The 23,464-nt window shown below is 36.0% G+C and overlaps 1 protein-coding gene across 2 annotated transcripts; it reads left to right on the top strand.

Moving 5' to 3' along the window:
* Positions 1–2,889: 2,889 nt before the first annotated feature.
* LOC107040404 lies at positions 2,890–22,622 on the top strand. Of its 2 annotated transcripts, XM_015260484.2 has the most exons (4): positions 2,890–3,279; positions 7,722–7,824; positions 18,456–18,777; positions 20,422–22,622. In XM_015260484.2, exons 3-4 carry the CDS (start codon positions 18,464–18,466, stop codon positions 20,927–20,929), a joined length of 822 nt encoding a protein of 273 aa, XP_015115970.1. In that variant the 5' UTR covers positions 2,890–3,279; positions 7,722–7,824; positions 18,456–18,463; the 3' UTR covers positions 20,930–22,622. The 2 variants fall into 2 exon arrangements, with proteins under 2 accessions (XP_015115970.1, XP_015115969.1); XM_015260483.2 differs by lacking the exon at positions 7,722–7,824 and having other exon boundaries at positions 2,892–3,279.
* The last annotated feature ends 842 nt before the right edge of the window (positions 22,623–23,464 follow it).

Genomic DNA, 23,464 nt, shown 5'->3' with positions numbered 1-23,464 from the left:
GCGGTGGTATTTGCACCGAGTGAGACTCGACGCATGCCACGCACTAACAAGGATGCGGATCTCTTGAAAAACAGGATCTGTGGGAAGGACAGGAGACAGAGGAGACAATAGAGGGATCGAGGGGCAAGTTGTACAGGCTGGTATCATCGACCTTTCTTTCTCTTCAGAAAACAGAAATGGAAGAAATAGAGAATACATGCCATAATTTTTCACTTAATAACTTAGTAGCAAAATATAATAAAAAAAGGTCTCTCTTTTTTCCACTGAAACGGAGGAGCGAATGTGTAGAATATTGGTGTATTCAATCTGATCATGAATTAGATATGGATGTTACTAGATTTTAATTCGGCCGTTCACGAAGGCATCAAACCAACAGCTGCTTCAGCCCAGCCAAATTCTACCTTTCCGTCGTCCCCGCTTTTGTCCCACCGGTCGCCATTATTTTTATCCTCCACTTTTTTCTTCACTCCTTGATGTAAAAGATGTTTCGCTCTCCAATGCTTAGAGTAGCTATGACCAAAAAATTCTTTAGGATCATACATTCTTTTTTTGAAGAATAAAAAAAAGATTTGGCTCCTAATGAATTAAACCCATTTTATTCTTTGATTATCAATCTTAATATACATGAAATTTAAAAGTGAAAATAGCCATTGAGTCAATAATTATTCTTCGATTATGTTTTGTTGTACGGAAGTAGATGTATATTTTCTGAAAATCATTCAATTTAAAAAATATTTCTTCTTATTTTGAAAACGTAATTTCCATTCGACAAAGATTGCGCATCGTAGGCGACAACGCGTGGCACTATTAAACCCAACGTGTACGTACACTGAGCAGTCCCCTACCTCTCCAAAAACTACAGGTATACCGCACCAGCTGTTTCCTTCACTGACGTCATACAGGTGGCGGAGGTGAAACCAAGAGCGGCACAAATGCGTCGAACCGAGAGACACTCGCCAACACATAACTAAAACTCAACAAGTTCTCAACATTTTTCTCCAAACAGTCATCATCAAACTCCTTATCCCTTCTCCACATCCTCTTGCCTCCCCAGACCGCCTCGGAGTTGCGTATAAAACTTTCACGTCTTCGAAATATTAAAGATCTGACACCAGAAATCGTAATAAAACTTGTGGATGTTTTTTTTTACTTCTGTTGATTGAAATATAAAATGGAGCAATATAATAAACATTTTCCAATTAATTGGAAATTCAAATTATATTTACTGAAAATTTCCTGATTTCTATTAAGTTTCAGGGAATAATTAAACTTACATTTGCAATTGTCATTGATTTTCCACTGAGTTTTTCTGAATTTTCAACGACGAAATTCCTTGAAATTTTAATGGAACTAACATGTCATGAAAATTCCCTGAAAGTGTATCTGAAAATTACAGCCAAAAAATGTTCAAGTGTATTAAAAAAATCGAGTTATGATGAACTTATTAAAATTCATAACTGTAAGATGAAATATCTGCATGGGACAAGAAATTTTCTCATTCCCGTAAAAACTAGAATATTGCTCATAACGACGATTACAGATTGTCTTGTATAGAAGTTCTTTTTTTTAATTCGAAAACTTATTTTCCTGCTTGTGTGATCTATCAAACGATGTTACATCGAAAAAAACACTGGACTTATTTGTCTTGTCATTGAAAAATAAAAAAAGCGGGATTTCATTTTGCCCCAGTCTCCCGTAATTATGTTTTAGAGAATATTGGAATTTTCTTTTCACAAAAAGTTGAAGAGTAGTCAACTCATTTCAATGAGTCTTGATGTCTTCGCATCATATGAAAGAATCCAAAAGGAATGTACAAATTTTACTGAGTACCATTTTTATACTTCTCATCAGAAATTGTTCTCGAAAAAAATCTCTACTTTTGTGATAATAAATCCACTCCAGTGTTATAGCTGTCAACTCCCTGAATGTATACAATAATGCTTGCTGAGTATAAATGTTTCAAACTTTGAAAACAAAAAATCTATTTACTTAAAAGTTTTGAGCATATTTAAGGCCTACCGCACACCAACAATCTTTCATTATTAGTATTGGTTTAAGTGGCGCTAGTGATGGGTCTGCAACTATTACCCGTTGCCTCCTCGGAGGCAGCACGAGGATAAAGGCGGACGGAAAACGGCCTCCGACAGAAGAGCTGTATGAAGGCGGGATGGAAAAGAAAGGCACGAGCCACGACAAAGACGCGTGTGCGTGCACATAACTGCTGTTCGTACTTGTTTCTCGAAAGAATAAAAAAACCCAAGTCAGGTGTTTCTTCTTCATTGTAAAATCGTCAAATAGTCGAACCAAAATCAACTTGCCGATTTTTTAATTTCCCTCTCCTGACTTCCAAATTAACCATTGGTGACAATTCCCGCCACCCCTGCGGGTTTGTTCCGCCTACGTTGTTGCTTGAGCTCTTTAATATACAGTGGAATTTTGCCTCTCGAAATAAATTGACGGTTGGCGATGATTTGCGATAAATTTCATCTTTCGCATTGTTCTCGAGCCGAATCAGTCTAACAAATAACAATGCGATAAATCTGAATATTAAAGACATGTTCGTCCAAAAAACAAAGTATAAAACAATAGAAACACGATGATAATCACTCCTCGTCTCGACTCTTTTCAACCTTTCCACAAGCCTCCAAAGATAAAGCGAGAAGGAGAGAGAATTGGATTCGCCTGTGCCGTGGTTTAAGTACACATACCTCCTTGCACTAGGCACTGTAGCCTCTCAGAAAACCCGCATCTGCCCTGCACCCCCTTTTGCCCTTGCCATCAGCCATTCGGCAGTCAACGCAGTCGCCACCGCCAGTCTTTCCCTGGTTATACGTTGTTGTAGCCAGCCGCTACGTGCGCGGTTGTAGTAGTACCGCCAGCGCCAGGCCAACCATCAACCACTCAGTCGTTCACGGTCTTCGGCGGCGTACAGACGGAAATTTTTGTCGTAGTTTACGTACGTCCGCCGTTTCGATTCCTCGCGCTATTGCACATACGTACACAGAATCAAAATACATTAGTATTGGAAGAAGCTTGTTGGTGGCTAAAGGAGGCAAGAGTGAGAGAGAGGGAACTGCTTCATGCGGTAGTGTGCAAAGTAGGTGTGACTTAGTGGTGATTATTTGGTGATAGAGGTGCCAGGCTAGACAATTTTTCGATTTATAAAAGAAGAAAACAGAAATTGCCTACTTTTTGGGTTGAAAATATTGCATTTTTCATTTGCGATAGACAACAAAGATCCAGTAACGACAATCGATATCCTTGATTGCACAACAAAAGGTTTGCATTTAATTGAATTTTTGATAAGAATAAACAATCTTAAATACACAGAATGGTTTGGAAAGTGAAAAACGAATGGACAGCCTTAAATGTGGCTATTCGCTTTGTTTTCCTGCTTGGAGAATTTTCATAATTTAAAGAGCATCGTGAAAGCGCGGTGCGGGGGGGGGGTGGAGGAGGAGGGATATATGGGGATTTGTGGACTGGGAAAATTCGACGCCATTGACGTTGTTGCACTACACTCTTCTGGCGATTACCTACTGTTGTTATATACAGACGTTCCGTTATCCCGACCCCCTCACCGTTTCTCCTTCGCGATAACTCGCGCGGACACGAGATGCGTCAGCTGCGGAGGGGCGGGGTGGAGCGGCTGTCGTTCGGGGTTAAAGAAGAACAAAGAAGAGGTAGCGCGCTTCAGCCGATACTCAGCAGGGGACAAATATCTATAGGTCGAACTGAATATGATGATGAGAAGGGAAAAAACGCTAGATGAGGGAGGGAGGTGAATATTGAGAGTATTTTCAAGGATTAATAGTAGGTTTTAATGATTCATTGAGTTAAAATCAAAAGGGTTTCTCTGAGACGAGAAAAAAGCAAGTATCACTATCTTGGCTATTGAAAAATATAAATGATTTGTTAAATATCAAGGATAATTATCACCTTCGAATATTGATAATCGCATAGAAATCAATTATCCAAAGAAATTCTGAAGAAAATGTCATGAAGCTTTATGACTAATGAAACAGAATATTCACTTCTTGGAAAAGTAATAGACCAATCAAAACAAGCGTTAATCTACTGGGATTGAATCTACCTCATAACTCGGGGAATTCCTGTGAAGCATGAACAAACCTTGCTGAAGATCACTCGGATTGTTCTCATAATCTATGTTTACTTCTTTCTTTTCCCTCCTTCAATTGATAAAAAAATCATGAATTGAATCGATGATTATTGAAGAAGAAGAAGAAGTCGTTTGATGTTGAGTGAAAGTCAATTCCGAACTAGGAAAAAGGAGACAAAAGAAATTTTGTTTTCATGGCGTCGAGCCGCGTCACATAACTCGTGTCTTGACGGGCAAGTTGAGCAACTACAGTTGAGTCAACATAATATTCCTTCTCCCCTCCACTTTTTTACTCTCTCATTGCATCGTTTGAAGTCATTTTCAGGCGCTCCCCTTGGATACAACGAATCTCAATTGATGAATTACGAACGTAATGTGTTACGTACGTGGATAATTATGTAGATGGATTAATTTTCATGAATCTAGAATAGATATTTTATTGCGTACATTGATAGCGGGGATTAAGGAGGGAGATCGGGTCGTCATAGTGACGTGATAGGAGTTAGATTTATAAGGAAAACGATCTTGCGGACTTTTCGGAACATCATCGCACCTATGATGAAACTCTGCTTTTATCTTATTATTTTATTACATAACATTCATATATTTACTGAAATAGTTCAGAACAATTACAATATTTACATTCATTCAAACTCATCAATTTGTTCTGTTTCGAACGGAATTTGCCAACGGGTGCGGAAAAAATTTACAATGTATGAATGAATAGTGCAGTAAACCTTAAACGAGAAACTTAACTGCGACATTGCTATAGTGTGAAAGTAAAGAAAGTGGGACATATAATATATACCAGTGGCGCTAGATTTCTTCTGACAAATGATGGAATTATTCCAGATGTGTTTATATCTATCGAGTAGTAGTCGTACATTGAATAAAGTTCCAAATTTCGGCTTATACGTGATTATTTTGTAAATTAGTAACACAATACCTGTTTTATTGGGAGAAAAAAGATCAGGTGATGTTTTCTTCAAACATGACACTTTTTCGAAATAGTTTTAACATGAACAGCACCATTAGTCATCTCTAATGTCTTTGCGTACGTCATTAGCAATATGATCATCAATGACGATAATAAAAAATGAATTGCAAAAATTTGTTTTTCTTTCAAAACGTTGAAGATTTCAAATACTCAAAACGTAAGCAATAAAAAAACGGAGTAAGAATCACCTCGTGCCCTTGACTATATTTTTATATTATTTAGGAGTACAACTTGACGAGTCACGTCATACGTGCACGCGTGACGCAGACCCATAGCTACAGATAGAAAATCAACACTAACATACCGAGGGGTCTCTACACTATTCCACTCGGTTCTTTAGCTCTTGTCTTATTAGTGGTTTGGATATGCTTGGAAAACAGAATGACGCGTTCGAAGATACACAAACTTGGTAGCAACTAGGAAATTATCTCGTTTCTTGTTTCTTTAAATAATTGACCAACCAACATTTCTAACTACGTTTATTTCATTGTCTCTTCCGCTCAATTGTATCAATCTACTCCCAAAAATGAAACTACGCCGTGTTCTTAGAAAGCAGTGTTAATCGAAACATTCAATTCCAATCAATATCACTAGTGATGAATGCTGATAATATAATCCACAGATGTGTAGACATGTACACAGACCTGAAGATAGTATTACAAAATTAATGCATTCGATGGTGTGCAAAGAAGCAGCATGGCGCGGACAGGTGGCGGCAGACAAAGGCATATTCAACACTCACACACACTCCTCCAACCATACCACGGCCAGCTTAACGGGGAGAGAAGAGGGGCACAACACCAGAGAGCGAATCAGAATCGACCGTACCAACTCCGGTGGTTTTCTTTCTCCGATATTCCCATGACCTCGTTAAAATCGCTGCGCATTTATATTTTCCAGAAAAACGATATAAGTGACAAGAAGGCATGTCAATTCCTGTTTACCGAAAAATCTTACAGTCACTAATGAATTAATGGATATAATGAATATCTCCAAGAGGTATGGGGAGGGAAGTATTATTTCAGGCAATGCTACATGTGACGCGTGCGCAGGAATTAACGGACCGTGAGAAGTTGAAATATTCGGGTTATTCGGGTGAATGTACCGCGGTGAGGAAGAACAGGGGAATGAAAAAAATGTACGGAGAATGTAATACTATAAATGGAGGGGGGGAGGGGAGAGATTGTGGGGAGCAACTCTGTCTTAGATTGTGATTATGGTATGGAGAAATCGGGGGAGTTTAAGGCCCTTTGCATAATGTTGCGTAGTGGATTATCTTATTCGCCCTCTTCTAAACCCCTCATCTGCGGGAGTATTGCGTATTCAATTCGCTTAAGGTTGAGAAATTTTAACTTTTAGAGATTTAATGTTTTTTTTCCCTCCTACGACGGTCAAAAATTTTTTTTCAATTCAATTATTTTGTTTTTCATGGTTGTTAATTACTGTTTTATTCTTATATTGATTTGATTTTAATCTTAATTTTATCATTTCGTCCTTAACGTTGCACTTTCAAGGTTATTTATAATAATCATTGCCTTGTTCATGGAAGCTTTGAGGAAATTGAAATTACTCAGAAAAATTAGTCGTTCAAGGAGTTGATATTTTTTATCCTAGGAATCTGTGATATCTCAAAAACTGGGAAGTCTGCACTTCTGGTTTTTCCGCGAAACACCCTACGTCAACAGAGCGTCGTCTTTTGCTGTTGGTATAGACGGCATTTTTACCCACCCGTGCTTAGAACTGAGGTAATGAGAATTGGCTGACGCAAGAATATTTGCAAAACCGAGCGTCAAATTCAAAATTATCTACTTCTGATTGACTTCTCTTGAACTCTATCAGGGTGATATATCGAAATGGACAGAAAAAGTTATTCCATCGGTTATTTTTCTCACTCGCGCGTCAGCTAATTAGAGCGCCGTATTCGAGGCTACCCAACAGTTTTAGTTCCGATATTTCCTCCTAGTTTTGCATTTTTTTTTCAAAATACTTTATTCTGATCGGCCGAAATCCGAGTGAAAGATAGCCAGTAGTAATACCACTAATCCAAAATTGTCGGTTATTCTCCGATAAATTCGTTGCATACGAAAAATGTGTCGAATTTCACAGGTTAAAAAAATTTTTTATCTGCGACACATTTTTTTTACGTAGGAAATTTTGAGGTTGATTCGAATGCAGTATTTCGAAAAAAAACAATACGCTAGCTGCCTACTGCCGATTACGCCGGCCGTGGTGGAAAATGACGAATTATAAGCACAAAAAACAAATGATTGAACCATTTTTTTTTTCAATTTTGACTTGTCACTGGATGTCATAACTACACTCGAATCTCTGTCAGAGACAAATACTGCCGTTCAATTGGCTAGAATCCGAATGAGCAAAATAAGCGGACAAATACTGCTCGTGCTCCAAAATTAATCAGTTATTTTCTTTAAAATATCATCTATGGACAAAATGTGCGAAATTTGGAGCACTAGTACTACTACTACTGGAAAATTTCCCTGTTGCAATGAATGTTGTTGATATTTCCTTCCAACATGATTCATTCCTGATATTTACATTATCTCATGAAAATTAAATTTTTACCTCAACAAATTTTTCCCGTAGATTTGGATACCTACCCTTCGCATGACGTCTTGTCAAGAGATTGTTTTGGAGAATTTTCCGCGTTACCAGAAAAGTTTTTTGGCCTAGCTGCAAGAGCATGACCGTAAGGATATCCAAGTACTATGGCTATTTTTTTTTCAGTGAAATGCTTTTCTACTTTTGTAGTCGAACATCAGAGCTTTCACTTAAGCCCCATTTGACCCTAAGTTGCGGACATTTTACAATGACTTTATTATTTGAACTTTGCAGGTCTGAATTTGACTTTCGACAGTTAACCGTTGGAAAACAGTTTAAAAATCTCAGAAAAAAATTAGGAAGTTTACTTTGTGAGAAAGATTGATGAAATAATTAAAAAATTGCAATTTTTGAAAATTACGAGCATTGTACATAAAAAAATTTATAAACAATCAATTTTCCACCATAAAAATCATTTATTCGGAATCATGACAAATTTGTTCATATTCAGAATCTTACCAAACATCGATTACATGCCCAAAAAAATTAGGGCTCACCCAAAAAAGTCGTCCTTGATGAAAATTGTGATCATGTATTTGAATGACTAAAGAACAAAAATCATCGGGTAGTTTCTCTAATAGGCCGAAAACTAATGAGTGGAACAAATTCTGTAACCCACACCTCGTGTCCTAAACGACAGACTACTAGTGATGAATATTGAAATAGACGAAAGAATCCTAAGATAATTCAAAACTAATAATATTTATATCAACTATTTCTCCTTCTAAACAGATGATTCAACTTATTTTCTTCCAGTTTATCACTAGCTTTATCTTATCACATAATAATTTAATGCTCGCTAAGTGATAAGCGTCTGATAATCAAGCCCAAAAGCTCGAATTCATGGTTTTTGCGTTCTTGAAATGAGTTCAACGTTTATCTTTGAATTCTAGGCACGTATTGTTTATATTTACCAGTGATTTTTTTCCAATGTATAAACTGCATGTACTCCACATAAAAACTCAAACACCCCCTCGAAATCCCGTGGTTTCTCTTATCTTTCTATACACTTTGGCTTTATAGTCATTTCCTTGGATCACTCCACTTCAAAATCTCGAGTGATTGCAATTCTTTGGGAGAAAGTCGCGCTGGATTGTCGCGGCCTATTTAACTACTCCACAGAACACATCCTTGCCACGTGTCACTATAGTGTAGTACTATGTCCCGCGCATGTGTCTACTACATTAAGACGAGAATAGAATTCCTTGTAGAGAGAATCAAACTTTTCCTTTTTGTTGAAAAAGTATGGAATTTTTACTTTCTTTTTTTGTCTTTCGTTTCAGAGAGACGACGAATTAATGTTTGTAATTTTGAGGAAAGAATATTGTTGTAACGAGTTTATTCGGAACGCAAAATGTTTTCACGCTCATGAAGTTTTTAATATCAATCATAAATCATTTCATATTTTGCAAAAGTTCATTCCCAAATTTTCAATGGCATCCCAAAGTCATTCTTATTTTTCCAATATTACTCGATCAATATCATTTGATTGCAATTTTTCAATGAAGTATTCAAGAGAAAATTATTTAAGTCAATTGAAAATCATCATCGTGGTCGATCTTGGAAAAAGGAGGTAACTACCGTGATTGAATGACTTTTTTTTTACTGAAAAACAATGTTTAATTTTTAAGAGTTGTTTTCGCAGTAAAAGGCATGAGGATTGGGTTATACATTCTTTATAACCCATGAATCGCTAAACAACAAAAATTATGAAATAATATTGTCTAGATATTTTGTGGTAATTAATTGAACATTGGCCGTTTTCGAAATCAGTTTTTCGGTCATGGCGTCACAAAGCTGGCTAGGTAATATTTCATTGGTCGAGTGTGGGATGCGTAAGGCGCTGTACTCCATTGGCCGGGGATTATATTAGGTTATGATGGATTATATTAGATTGGCTCGAGTCACCTTGTGATTAGTCCAGGGGGTTGTTCGGTTAGAGGGTGAAGGTGTTGAGACGTGAAGAAAGAGAGAGAGAGAGAGAGAGAGAGAGAGAGAGAGAGAGAGAGCGAGAGAGAGAGGGGGGGAGAGAGAGAGACGTTGACCCTCTCTCTCTCTAAAAAAGAGAGATCCGTTGACCAGGCGACACCTTCACCCTCCAACCGAATAAGCCCCTGCGCTCGACCGTCTACGTAACGTTATGAGCGATCCCCGGGTATTTGAAATCTTCAACTTGTCATTATCAATTATTAATTGATGAGCAATATTTCGAACATTCATCATTGAACAATTATTTATTTACTCCCTAAACTTGAGATTAAAAAATTAAACAAAATCATGCAAGTTTCCTATTACGAAAAATTGAAATTTCCGGGATGTACAATATGTCTGATTTGCCCCTGTATTTCTATTACTTGTTTACGTATGAAAATTTGCGAAATATTTATAAAATAACCATTACTGTTTCAATGGTCTAATAACAAGGAAAAATATTTGTCGACGACGTAAGAACAAACAGAAGACAGAGCTATGTCTTGGAGGAACGGCAGAAATAATAACGGATACTCAAGAACGGTATTATGTCCCACATGAAACCGAGTCTCCAAACCGTTTTCTCGACGTACTTAGCCTTCCTCGGAGTGCTCCATTCTAGGATTTAATACGCACAAAATCCCAAATTTCATAGATAAATAAGTCGATATATCACAAGCGCAAAATAATAATCAACGAATTATGTTGGTGATTAGGTGATTTTAAGAACAAATGCCAGAGCACATTTTTTTCAAATAAAATTTCCGCCCCTTCATAACAATTTTCATGCCATTCATTCCCTGTCAGAATAAAAAATCTTTGAAATATTGATCCTCAATTTTTTTAGAAAAAGCGAGGAATAATGAAATACCAATAGCAAATTAGAATTCGACACATTTCTCGTGGGTCTTGGAATATTTCGATAAATTATAAGCCATGAATAATAGAATGCAATCGTTGTCGTATCATTAATAAAAGAATGTGAGGAGAAAGAAAATTATAGTCCTTTGAAGTCGAGCAACCATGATCTGATGACGCATCAGGAATAATGTCGCATACGACACAAGATTAAACATTCGAAGTAACTCTCGCCAAGCGTATGGCCTTGTGCATACCTATTGTCCTTGCCAAGAGCAATTTCACGAATAATCCTATGTACTCACAGAAATATTCTTTGTTCTATGATCAACCAGACCAGACAATATGTGAATTCTGCATTGAAATAAAAGTCTATGGTGGAATTCTAAAAAATAGTCTGTAGATCACAATTTAGATGCAGATTATTCTCCCAATATTTGGTACATAGTGAATTTAGAGAATTTATCTAGAAATTTTTTTTATCGGTCTCCACATTTACGATGAAAAAATGTTCCTAGAAACATTTCCTTATTGGGGACGCTATAAATCGCTGCGATGTCTGGTGGGTATGGCCTGCACTAAAAAAAATGGCCGTCCGATGGTTTATCGTTGGTACTTCAATCAATTACTTTGCAAATCCTCAAGTTTTTCTAAAATATGACACCATCGGAACTTCGAGTACAACAATTAAAAACAATACAGACATGAATGAGTCGGAGAGGAGCTACTACTGTCAGCTACAATGTGAGGGTTTGAACAAGTTTGAACGAGTAAACCATCGGTCGTCCATGTTATGAGGGCGATCACCACGCCACCATCGGTAAATAGCGGTCCCAATACATCTTTGTTACCAAAATTGTTGCGAAATAATATGCGAGCAAGCTGCGTGCTTAGTCCTCAATACCTGAATCATCAGGCCAATTCATAATTAAAGTAATTATATATTTTATTACAAATTATAAATGCACTATCACTGAGCATCAAATCGGTTTCAAAATAAAATTATCCATGAAACGTGTGATTTTTGCTAAGCATTGAAGGAGGTGACGCTGTTTCAAATTTGAAGGACATACTCATACCCATTTAAATGAAACTTTGAATTTTCAAATCTAGTATGAATATCATACAGAAAATCTATTTGAATTTCAAAATTATTGAAAACTCAACTCAACATTGACGGGCATTTTTAGTCGCCCTACCTATTTTAACTTGGGATTCAAAGGGAATTTTTCCATTGAACTATTTGTTATTCCATTTTTTTAGAAAATTTTTGTTTCCGCATGAAAGCTTTGTAATCGCTTAAATTTAAGTTTTCAATTTTTCCTGTTAGTGTAACTAAATGTGCTCTAAAAAGTCAGAATAATTCATTTTTAGATGGTGTCTGTATGTATGTAGTCTTTTTTCTTCGTTTTTTTCGAAATTTTCTTAAAAGCGCATTTTCATTTCTTAAAAGGGTTTAATCGAATGTCATTGACACCAATTGAAATTCAATATTTCATACAATTTCGAAAACATTGATATTTGTACAAAAATAAATTTTTCGACGATCACTCAAACCTTGTCATGAAAATGGAATTAATCATAGCTAAAAAAATTGATAACAATACCCACTTGCTTCTGTCAGAATATGATGGGTGTTGCACAATTCGTTGTTGAGTTACAGCACATTGTCTATGCTATTTGAAACAGAAAATCTTTTTTTTTCATGATTACTAATAGCAATTCATCAGGGTTTGGTTAATAAGGCTTCGAAAAGTATATTTCAATGCCTAATTAATCAAGTTGAAAAATGGGTTTCAGTATACAACAGCGGCCACAAATAGTATAATCCCCTATTATTTTATTTTCGTATTTATTTTTCATATTCATATACCAACTTTGAATTTTCATAATGTGGGCCTTTTTTGGGTTCATACCAGCTGCGTGCATGTCGCGAACCCTGCATAACGCTGAATGCTGGTAGAGCCAGATATATACACCTTACCACCTTTTGAATCTAATTTAATACCTTAATATAATAAATAATAATTGTGCCTAATGGAGGAAGGTGCCGAATGGGAAATCCCGTACAACTACGTGATTCAAAAAGGTTTAAATTCATTAGCCACCCACAATTTTGAAAAATAAACTAGTAGAAGCCGTGGTTGTATACTGAAACCGAAAAATGGTAAGAACCAGTGGTGGTATCATTGCTTACCAAGTTACACAATACCGTCGTGAGCTCTTTGCATAAAAAAAATCTCTATGTGTATTAAACTCAGGTACCAGTCTCCATTATGTTGGATACTTATTCATATTGATTCATGGATCCAACTAACTTCTGACGGAGCCTGGGTTAAACTCTGGCTAAATCGTGAAAAACCCTGCTAAAATCCCGACTATAGACTGATTCAATCTTGATTGAACCTGGATTAAACCCGAACGGAAAACGAATTCAAGTGTTCAGAGCGTCTGAATGTAGAATTATTTGACAGAACGAAATAATACATAACATTTTAATAACATTTCAATTGATGATAGTACTATACAATAAAAAAATAGAAGAAGAGAATACTGAAATAAAAAAAAAAAAGAGAACTCATTCGGAAGCAAATTGCCTATTTATTAATAACAATAACAATAACTATCCACGTTTATAAAAAAAAATCCAATTGTCCACTTGTTTTTCGTTGTTATGACTACCATCTCTTTTTGCATGTAACCGCATTATTAGAGCAGACATGCTGTTCAATCCATTAACATTCATGACGTCAGGAATTTAAAGCTCAAATGAAATTATGAATATTTAGTTAGGGAGAATTACGTAGTGGACATTTTGAATCTCTTAATTTCTTCCACTCTTTCTCTTTTCTTTCACCGTTTTTCTGGCAATGTACACGGAGAAAGTTTTCCGGCCTCTCACATCAACCGTAAAATAGAGTCGAGCACCTTCACAACTCATTCTTTTTTATTTCAATGCGGTACAATTGTTTCTTCATATATTAAAAAAATTTCAAGAAACTTTTAACGTCGTAAAGAATCTGTAAATAAATTGGATGTCATGAAACTAAATATTATTAAAAAATCAATCTCTACACAGTTCATTTTACTATATGTATATGGGACATTTCATGTCAACTCAACCACCCTGGAATTTTTTGGTTCTCAGAATCTTGAATTAGCATGCTCCCAGTCAAGTACTACATGAGTACATACTTTCTCTAAATTTTCGCTCCTTTAACATTAATTGTTTGGCCAGGACAAATAACAAAAGCTCAAATTTTTGAAAAATCATATCTTGCGAACAAATTGGCCGATTTTGATGAATAAAAAAAGATTTTTTTCGTTTTTTCATATACTTTTGGAATAAAAATACGACAGTACCACGAGGAAGAATAATGAGTCATTTTTCAAGTTTTTTGTTATTTAAATCGTTCTGTTATGCAGGGGCCATTCGAAAATCGAATAATTTTTTTTTCTTCGATGGATAATGATATTACTCAACTTTTTCGGGGTATTTCGAAATGGAATAGCCATATGGAGATGAGAGAAATTTTTTTTTCTCATGAAAAATTAGATTTTCCGAATTTTGTTCCTGAAAAATGATGAATGGCTCATGAAAGGATGAGCATGCAATTTTTAGANTTTTTTTCTTCGATGGATAATGATATTACTCAACTTTTTCGGGGTATTTCGAAATGGAATAGCCATATGGAGATGAGAGAAATTTTTTTTTCTCATGAAAAATTAGATTTTCCGAATTTTGTTCCTGAAAAATGATGAATGGCTCATGAAAGGATGAGCATGCAATTTTTAGACATAATTTGAAGATGAGATGCATAAGTAGTGATGGATAAAAAATGTTTTTTATAGAAAAAAGTTGAATTTATTGATTATTAACAGCTTTACTTACGTAAACGACAATAAGAATTCGCAAAGTACCAAATATTTGATGAGTTTTTAGATCAACATGGAGTATATGTCTGTTTTAAGTTTGTAATTTGAAAAATAAACATTAAATTATAGGGAAAAGCAATTTGAAATCGAACTTTTCTGAATCACAATGGCTATCTTAATGTACGTCGTCCATTTCGTTTCTTCGCCTTTGGAAAAACTTCTCCCGTATTCGCAGAAGAATATCTCTTAATCAATAATTCCTTTTCTCCCACAGGAATGAAGCCGTGATTTTTTTGTCTCGCTGGAATCGCCTTTGCACTGTCGAATCTTGTTTTCAACCGTTCTTTCATATCCTCGTGTTCCTGTTTAGTATAGAAAAACACATCGAGATCCTTGAAATTATTCTTTGCCCACTGGAACAGACCATCTGGAGTGAGAATAGGTTCACCATTAGTAATTTGCAGATTTCTTCGTCTTGCTTCCCTCTTTAAGACTGCGCCTACGCCATCGCATGCCGTCTTTCCATGCGCGGTCGCATGATAGTGCGCCTCTGCTTCAACTCCAAAATCATTTTTATGCAACAAAAGATTAGCCATGTTATATCGATTGTTATAGTGCTGTCCAGCACCATCTGTAACATAGATCAATTTGTTTACGACAGCACAGACTTGTTTTATGTGTCGTATCAGAATCTGTTGCATTAAATGAACTGCAGTAGTATCGTGAACGAGACTGTCAGATAAGAGGACTAGACTTCTATGTCGAATATCATTGCCGTGGCGATAATAATACACCACAGGATGGACAGTGCATTGATCATCGTTGTAAAGGAACGATTGAGCAGCATCTTGAGCTACGAAAGAATAATTCTCCAAAAAACCGGCCTGCACTAGAATTTCACGCTCAATTAAATTCCCCTTTCGTTCTCTCACGAAAGCGTTTTGTTGTGCGGCAATAAAATGATGAGATTTCAATACTTTCAATCTCTCACAAAGTACATCAACAAATTCATACACTAGAAGTCTCTGGGTCTGTAATGTTGTTCTATCCACAGATTGCCAAGTCCTGAATTCTACAGTTTCAATCACAGCATCGTGGAGGAGTTCTTTCAGCTCGAGCAATAATCCTTCAACTCCAGGACAGTTTTTACACTCATCTAAATGGCATTCAGGCATTGGATTAGGGTACATGAGTCTTGCAAGACAGTCTTTATAGTCCGTAAGAGGACATGATGAGTTTTTAGTGAGAGTAGAAATGTTGATTGCATCCAACATCAGCTTACAATTTTGATGATAGGTACAGACACATACCACGTGCGTACCACCCGCTCCTGCCACTACACAGTATTTCGGCCTCAATTACGCAAACTTGCTGAATCCCACCGGAGACTCTGGATGAGCAATTTTATATTTCTCATGAAGATCTTTCAAGTTCTCGAGGACCATCCGCTTCTGCATTATTTTCTTCACGTCGCTGATTCTGACTGACACTTTATCCTTCATCCCTGGCATCATTCGACTATTACTCTCATAAAAACTCCGGACCTTTTCAATTGTCTCTTTGGGCAATGATTTCCCAGCCTTCGCAACTGTTGAAGCAAATATTCCTCTCTGTTCATGCAGTTGTTTTGCTCTCATAGCCATGTATCTTGTCGTACCAAATTTACGGCTCNATCGATTGTTTATTCTCATCCCCACTCGGAACCTTTGATTTCATTGCGCTCTCATTTTTTGTATCCATTGTCCAATGTTTGTGTACAGAAATCCCAAGGTCATTTCCCAAAGAAATGCGGACAACGTTTGATTTCTGGGAGTTCGAAACCCGATCGGCNGGTGGAGCAATAGTCAAGAGTTGAATACGTTCAGAATATTCTGTCATCGTCTTGAATTCTTGCTTGAGTCCATCCAACATTTCTTTCAATTCTAATTCTCGTGGAGAACGAAAATTTGCTGGAATGTTCCTGTGGTGCTCTGTCTCTGAATCATCATCTGGTGTTGGAGCATCGTACTCCTCTGAAGCTTCTTTGAAAATCACATCCCCATCAGGATCAATTGAATGAAAGGAATTACCTGATCTCAAAGAACTCCCTGCGATATTGCTCGTAGAAATGTCTACTAGAAATGGTGTGGCACTGGACGAACAATCGGTTGGAACATTTGATGACGATGAAGAGACTTCCCGATTCGATGAAGATTCAGAGGGTAGTGATCGAGGAATGTAAGTCAAAGCTCTTTTCCTACAGGAGCTACATAGTTTTGCATTTTCTGGCAAGAATGGAAATGTCTGTCGTAGTCTTTCTGAGATTGAACACAAGTCTTTTCCATTGTGACCTTTCTCCCCAGGAACTCGCATTGGATTTGCACATCTTTCAGCATGCGGCATCTTGTGGAATAGGAATGAAGAACAGTTCTGATCATTCAAAAAAAGGGAAAAACATAATAATAATGATCGATTGAGTTTACAACTTCACTACTGAAATATTTTATACCATCACTTACCTTGATTAAAGTTGATGGAGAATAAATACAGGAGAATAACCGTCGGAGAATTTCTGTTAACGATACTGTAATGAACCGTGTGAGATGTTCAGCACTCAAGTGTGTGATGAGGACTAATCAAACGGTTATTATTGAGGCAACTCTATGGCTCGTATGAAAACTGAATTCCGAGAAATCGATTGTTTATTCTCATCCCCACTCGGAACCTTTGATTTCATTGCGCTCTCATTTTTTGTATCCATTGTCCAATGTTTGTGTACAGAAATCCCAAGGTCATTTCCCAAAGAAATGCGGACAACGTTTGATTTCTGGGAGTTCGAAACCCGATCGGCACCCATTGGGTTTCAAACCCGAATCATCGGATTAGAAGACGCTCGCCCTACCGACCGAGCTATCGTTGGCTTTCAATTTTTATTCAGTAGTAATACCCCGAGTGTTTAAAAATTATAGGGTATTTCCCGATAACTTCATTGTAAACAAACAAAAGTGTCAAGTTTTGCAGGTTTAAAAGTCCCGAGCGCTTGCGCGAGGGATTTTCCTGCAAAACTTGACACGATTAGGGAGCGTGCGAGTGAATGAAGGTTCGAAGATAGATTGAATCCACTAATAAGAGTTATTATTCCTTTTCTTAATCCCAACATCTCTATGTGGGGAATTTTCATACCTACGAGCGAGATTGCGAACCTTATTTCGGCTCATTTCGACAATATTTACAAATTAATCGTCACGAAATCTTCATTTTCGATGTTTTATTTGAAAATAAACTTTCTTTGAAATAAACTTGGGAAAACGATTCGTCAAAAACGAAAATTTTCTTTTTCATTACTCGTGAACTGCTTAATACTTGAAAAATTGTCAAATTATTTCCGAAAATTTCTTGAAATTTTGTCATCCGCTCGTGGCACGCGTACAGGAAACTCTCACCCCCCGTTAATCACTCCGCCCGCTCCCCTCACTCCATCGCTTCATTCTTTTCTCGTACATCCGGCAACCCGCACAGGCCGGATACATCTTACCGTTGAGAAACAACGTGCAGCAAAGTGACTCGAGGGAGTAAAGAGGCGTTCACGCGTCCTCTTATCCCCACTCTTTCTTTCATCCTCATCTTCATCCAAATACTTGAACGAGGGCACTGCACCCTTCGCGTTATTTCTTTCTACCATCTCCTATAAATATAAACGCTTGCAGCCGAGTAATGTTTCTTACATCTCTTATTTCCTTCCTAAAAAATCCTCAAATCCACATTTTCAACATGCAGTTGCGGATTCTACGCTAAAAGTAGATAATACCAAATGAAAATGGATTCAAATCAATCTACGAAGATTTTCCAAAGAAAGCAGTAGACAGATACTTTTATGAGTTTTGAAAAAGATCTTGTGAATTTTTTTCTCAACATTCCCGTTCTTGAAATATTTAAATTATTAGATAAAAAGAAATCACAAAGGAATCTTTTTATTTCATTAAAATCATTTTAAATATCTGAAAATTGATTGCTTGTTTTTCTAATTGATTACAGACGTCAAGATGCGACTGGAGGAAGACTTGGTGATCCGCAGAAGCCGTCCAACAATGATTTCAGCGAAGTACCGCGCTAGAGAAGAGCGCAGACGTCTTCTAAAAATTTCCGCTGGAAAACTCAGGAGGATCGAAGATCCTGAGGCCAGTCTTTGCCGCTCCGTCCTAATAAACAACGCAGTCAGACGACTTCAACGTGAGAACAGAGACGAAAAGACAAGGAATTATGGTTTGCCAATGGTGGGATACTTAGACGATTCCTCAAAAGAGAATAAGGCTAGTGGAAACATGATGATGGAGTCTGAAAATATATCCAAAAAACGGTGAGTGCATCTGCTAAAGCTTACTCAATAAAACTTCGGATGTTTTATAGAATTAATTCAATAAGTGGTAGGGGTGAGTGGGGCAAAATGAAACAGTCAAATAAACGACTGTTTGACGCAATTGAAGCAAAATAGTACATTACGCAACTAGTGCGGAAAGCAGGCGGTTACTCACGAGGGCGGCGCAGCCGCCCGAGTGAGACCGCCTGCTGTCCGCACGTGTTGCGTATACTATTTTATATGATAAGTGCGTGATGAAGTCTGGGGCCGGAGGGGGGGGGGGGGGGGGGGCGAAGCCCCCCCCCCCACTGAAGAAAAAAGATCACATTTATTTAAAAAAATAATTATAAAAAAGTGTGATTTAAAAATTATGCGGAACTTCTGAAGAAAAAATTAATTATATTCATTAAATATGTAGTTCAAAAAACTTGTAAAGTATTTTTAATTGAAAAAAATTAATTATAATAATTACAAAATACAATTTTTAAAAATCATTAAGAATTTGCAAAAAAAAGAAAGTTATAATTATAAAAAAATATGATACAAAACGTAATTGAAAAATCGGAGAATATTTTATTTCCAATTTCTTCAAATGTCACATCACCAATAAACTCCTGCTCATCAGTAAATAAATTCTCCTCACTGCCTAACTCTTCATCACTATCAGGAATTATACGATTTTGGCTCATTTTATCTGCTTCGAAAATCACCTTTTCATTTTTCAGTCATTCCATGTATTCACTATTCGGAGGTTAGATTTCCTTCCTTGTTATCTTTTAATAGGTGATGCGCATGCACGTCATGCGTTATTTCGGCTTTCAGTTGACTATAGTCAACTGAAACCCATGCGGTTACACGCACGTATCATATAAAAATTTTTTCTATCAAATATTGTTTTTATTAACTTTTTTTTATTCTTGGGAGTACTGATGAGAATAATAATTTTCCATTCAGTAGACAGCAAAATTCAAAGTCCAAAGCAGGGCCCAGGTGGAGACCCAGAGGGGGAAAAAAGGAAAATGTGGTGCTGAATTTCAATTGAATAATCCATTGACAAAATCTTCGCCCACCAAAATGTCTGAATAATTTTCCATTCTACTGAATGGAAAATTATTATTCTCATTAGGACTCCCAAGAATAAAAAAAAGTTGACACAAAAAATATTTGATTAAAAAAAAATTGTTTTGCTTGAATTGTGTCAAACAATTGTGTCGATTTTTTGACTGTTTCATTTTGCCCCACTCTCCCCTACAATAGCTTGAATTGAAAAATAATATCTGGCGTTCATAATTGTACAATTATCGTGATGATGAGTTACTTCAGAAGAACTATCTTATACAGGCATTTCATGTAAAAAATTTCGTTCCTCCCAAAAAAGGACTCTTGACATTTCCCTGTAAACTTTGTCGTTTGCGACATAAGTACAGAGTTCTACAGCGATGCGATAATAACTGATAATATGGTTTTTTTTTTACTTCTCTGAAACTAACAAGCTTAGTCAAAATAGTTTTGAGATCGCTTTTGTAAGCCTGAAAATTTTCTGCAAAAACTTACTTTTGATATTACCTTCGTAAACCGCTTTTTTAAAAAGATGCTCATCAATTTCCAAAGTTACTAATCGATTCTCTCATTTTTTGTCAACAGATTCGGTGAAGAAATGCGAGGAACTGAACTAGTTACCTCCAAACGTCAGAGGCACGACGATGATCTGGACCTTCAGGACGATGTTTTCAGTGACTTTTACATCCTTCCACCCACCCCACGCCTCCTCGCCCATCCAGAAGATCCCCAGCTTCAAGAGAATTCAAGTAATACTCTAGATAACTATCACAACCGTCACGAGAGCCCACGAATGACCAACACCACAAATAACAATAGTTTATTTATCACCGATGATATGTCATCACTCCCATGCGACCAACAACCAACAATAATGATGGACTCGACGGAAATTGATTGTGAAGAACGAATTTGTGATTTTTCGAGATTCACAGACTCCACGAAAAGTTTAGAGGAGAGACTTGCAGAGCTGCAAACACTTGATGAGCACTTTGACTTGACAAAATTCGAGAGAAACAACAATCAGAGCTGTGGCAGAGCCTTTCACGATATTCAGACTTTCCACAGTCTTGTACCAGGACTTGAGACCTAGAGAAAATTATTAAATCAATAGTGTATCGTTTAAATGGATAATTACACGTGTTCAATGATCTTGAATGTGGATCATTGGGAAATCCTTTGGAGAATGATTGAAAGACTGCACCAAGGGCAACTGGAGGAGTGGAAACATCATTCATGAGAATGTTATCATGTTTGTAGGATGAAAAGTATCGTTCAAGTGGAGGATAGACTGCCTTAATCGAATTAATACTAAAATTAATTAATTGATTGATTGAATGAAGAAATTGAAACTTTTGGAAGAATTAAATTAATCAAGTGGGATTGTTTTATAACTTTTCATATTAGATTATTATTTTAGACCTCAGGGGCTGTTGAAACAGCTGATGAAAATTGGTCGATTAATCTGAGATTAAAGTGGTAAAACGTAATTATAAGTTTATTTGTAGTATGTATCGATTATACGTGATTTTAGAGAAAAATACCAATAAAAAAACCTTTGGAGGAAATTTTTTCAAGTGCGAAGAAAAAAAATCTTACATTTCACTAGTTTAACACGGGAATAATTGCATCATTAACAGTCTTATTAAATGCAACACAATATGTTTTACCACTGAAGAACTGAATTATTTTTCCACTTGAAGAATTATGTTTCTTTCGCCAACACTATCGAGTTAATTTGTGAATAGTATTCAGTTTTTATTCGTGATTGCTTAAATTACTCGATACTTCGGAAGAAACTGAACAACTAGGTGGCAGAACAGAAGAGAAGGAAACAGATTGGTACTCTCGTATTAGAAAGAAGACTCATCACAAAATCGTGCACTTGTAAATAATGTTTTTTTTTATCCCATAATTATTATTGTTATAAAATGAAATTCCAAGGAATCTCAAGTTACTTGATTGGAGATTTATGAAAACAGAACCTTAATTAATTTTTTTTCTCTGTAATTTATATTTCGTTGAGTCGTCATTATCCTGTTAATTAGAATCTGAAGTGAAATGGTCAATTTTGAATGTCGAACATTTTTGCTAAATATGCAGTTATGATTAATTGTTGGGCTAATTATTGACCATTCGAAAAAAAATAAAAAGACATTTTTTGTGGTGGCTAAAATTTTTATTGAAAAAAAGTTGACATTGAAAGGTAAAATGCTTAATTATTGAAATAATAGTTGATGATGATTCCAGAATGCCGCCACTTTGAAACAGACAAAACGTTCCATTAATTTTCAATAGCAAACACTCAACTCATAAATATTAAATCAATGAATATAAACGCGATTATGTAAGTAGTAGAGGTATGTATTCAAATACATACGTACTCAATTTTTTTTTATTATCTGGTGTCTTTTTTTTAGAATTTTTTCTTAAATCCTTCTCCCTGGTTTTTTAAAATTAATTGATTAGTTAATTGTACTCACTGGGTAGGTAAATGGAATAAGTAAATAAAGTTTATAATAATGATGTATTTGGAAGATTTAAATTTAGAACTAAAGATTATTGACCGCAGAAGTGGAACGATGGATAGGGAGTTGCGAGGAAATCTTTGGGCGCACAGAGGAGAGAATTATCCAAATGAAACTTTTGTATATATGAAAAATGAAATACACAAGGAGATGGTTATGTATAAAGTTGCGTTAGTATTTTAGACTAGATATCCAAATCAGTTACCAATTATTCGAGAATGATAAATGCAAATAAATTGCACAAAAAATGCAATGTGAGTTTTTTTCCTATGAATACCTTTCCTGGCAAAATTATAATCATATTTCAGTAGTGAAGCGGTAAACCGGGTTAAGTTGATTTTGACTTTTGGTCAGTTTTTGCGGAATATCTCAGAATCTAAGAGAGATAGCACAATTTTTTTTTGTCATGACCTTTTTTATAACCCCCAATTGGCTCTACACAAAAGGTCATTGAAAAAAAATTTCTACCACTTTTAGATTCCGAGATATTCGTCAAAAACTGGCCAATAGTCAAAAACAACTTAAACCAGTTTAACGCTTCGATACTGAATTATAATTGTGTGATTAGCTTGAGATCAATTAGTTTTTTCAATAAACATCACTCGCTTCCGAGAGAATTTTCGAATGAAGAAAACTACAATACTGAAAATAAGCTGATGTGTATCAGTAAAACAGCGAAATAATCGCGCTGATTATTTCTCTTAACGCAAAATCTTGAAATGTTTTTCTGCTGAAGAAATTTTTCACTAGAAAAGTCTTGACATTTCTTGACAAAAATGCCCATTTTCAAGATAAAGACGTTATAAAAAAAAAGAGAATTGTTGAAATCACCTGTCCAGTTTAAGAATTGTATCTGCATTTTATTTTCGACATAACTTTTAGAACTTCCAGCAACTCTGCTCACCGTATGCTTATCCATTTGTTGATAACAAATCTTTTAATTATTTTCTTTTTCTTCAAGAAAAATTTGTTCATTTATTTTTGACGAGACTATTGCGATCAATTTTTTTTAACTATCAGCCAAAAAATTATAGAATTTTCCTTGAACATGAAAAAATACGATTTGCTAAAAATGGTTAAACATCCTTAAGAACAAATAT

This window comes from Diachasma alloeum, unplaced genomic scaffold (assembly GCF_001412515.2).
Source record: "Diachasma alloeum isolate Michigan unplaced genomic scaffold, Dall2.0 Dall_scaffold_00333, whole genome shotgun sequence".
NCBI classification, from domain to species: Eukaryota; Metazoa; Arthropoda; class Insecta; order Hymenoptera; family Braconidae; genus Diachasma; species Diachasma alloeum.
Note: the sequence above shows the minus strand (reverse complement) of the source record. Positions and strands in the feature narration are given on the sequence as shown.

Coding starts and splice junctions, on each gene's coding strand:
- LOC107040404 (XM_015260484.2), top strand. CDS start 18,464: ATGCGACTGGAGGAAGACTTGGTGATCCGCAGAAGCCGTCCAACAATG. Junction 18,778..20,421: donor GAAAATATATCCAAAAAACG/GTGAGTGCATCT, acceptor TTTTGTCAACAG/ATTCGGTGAAGAAATGCGAG.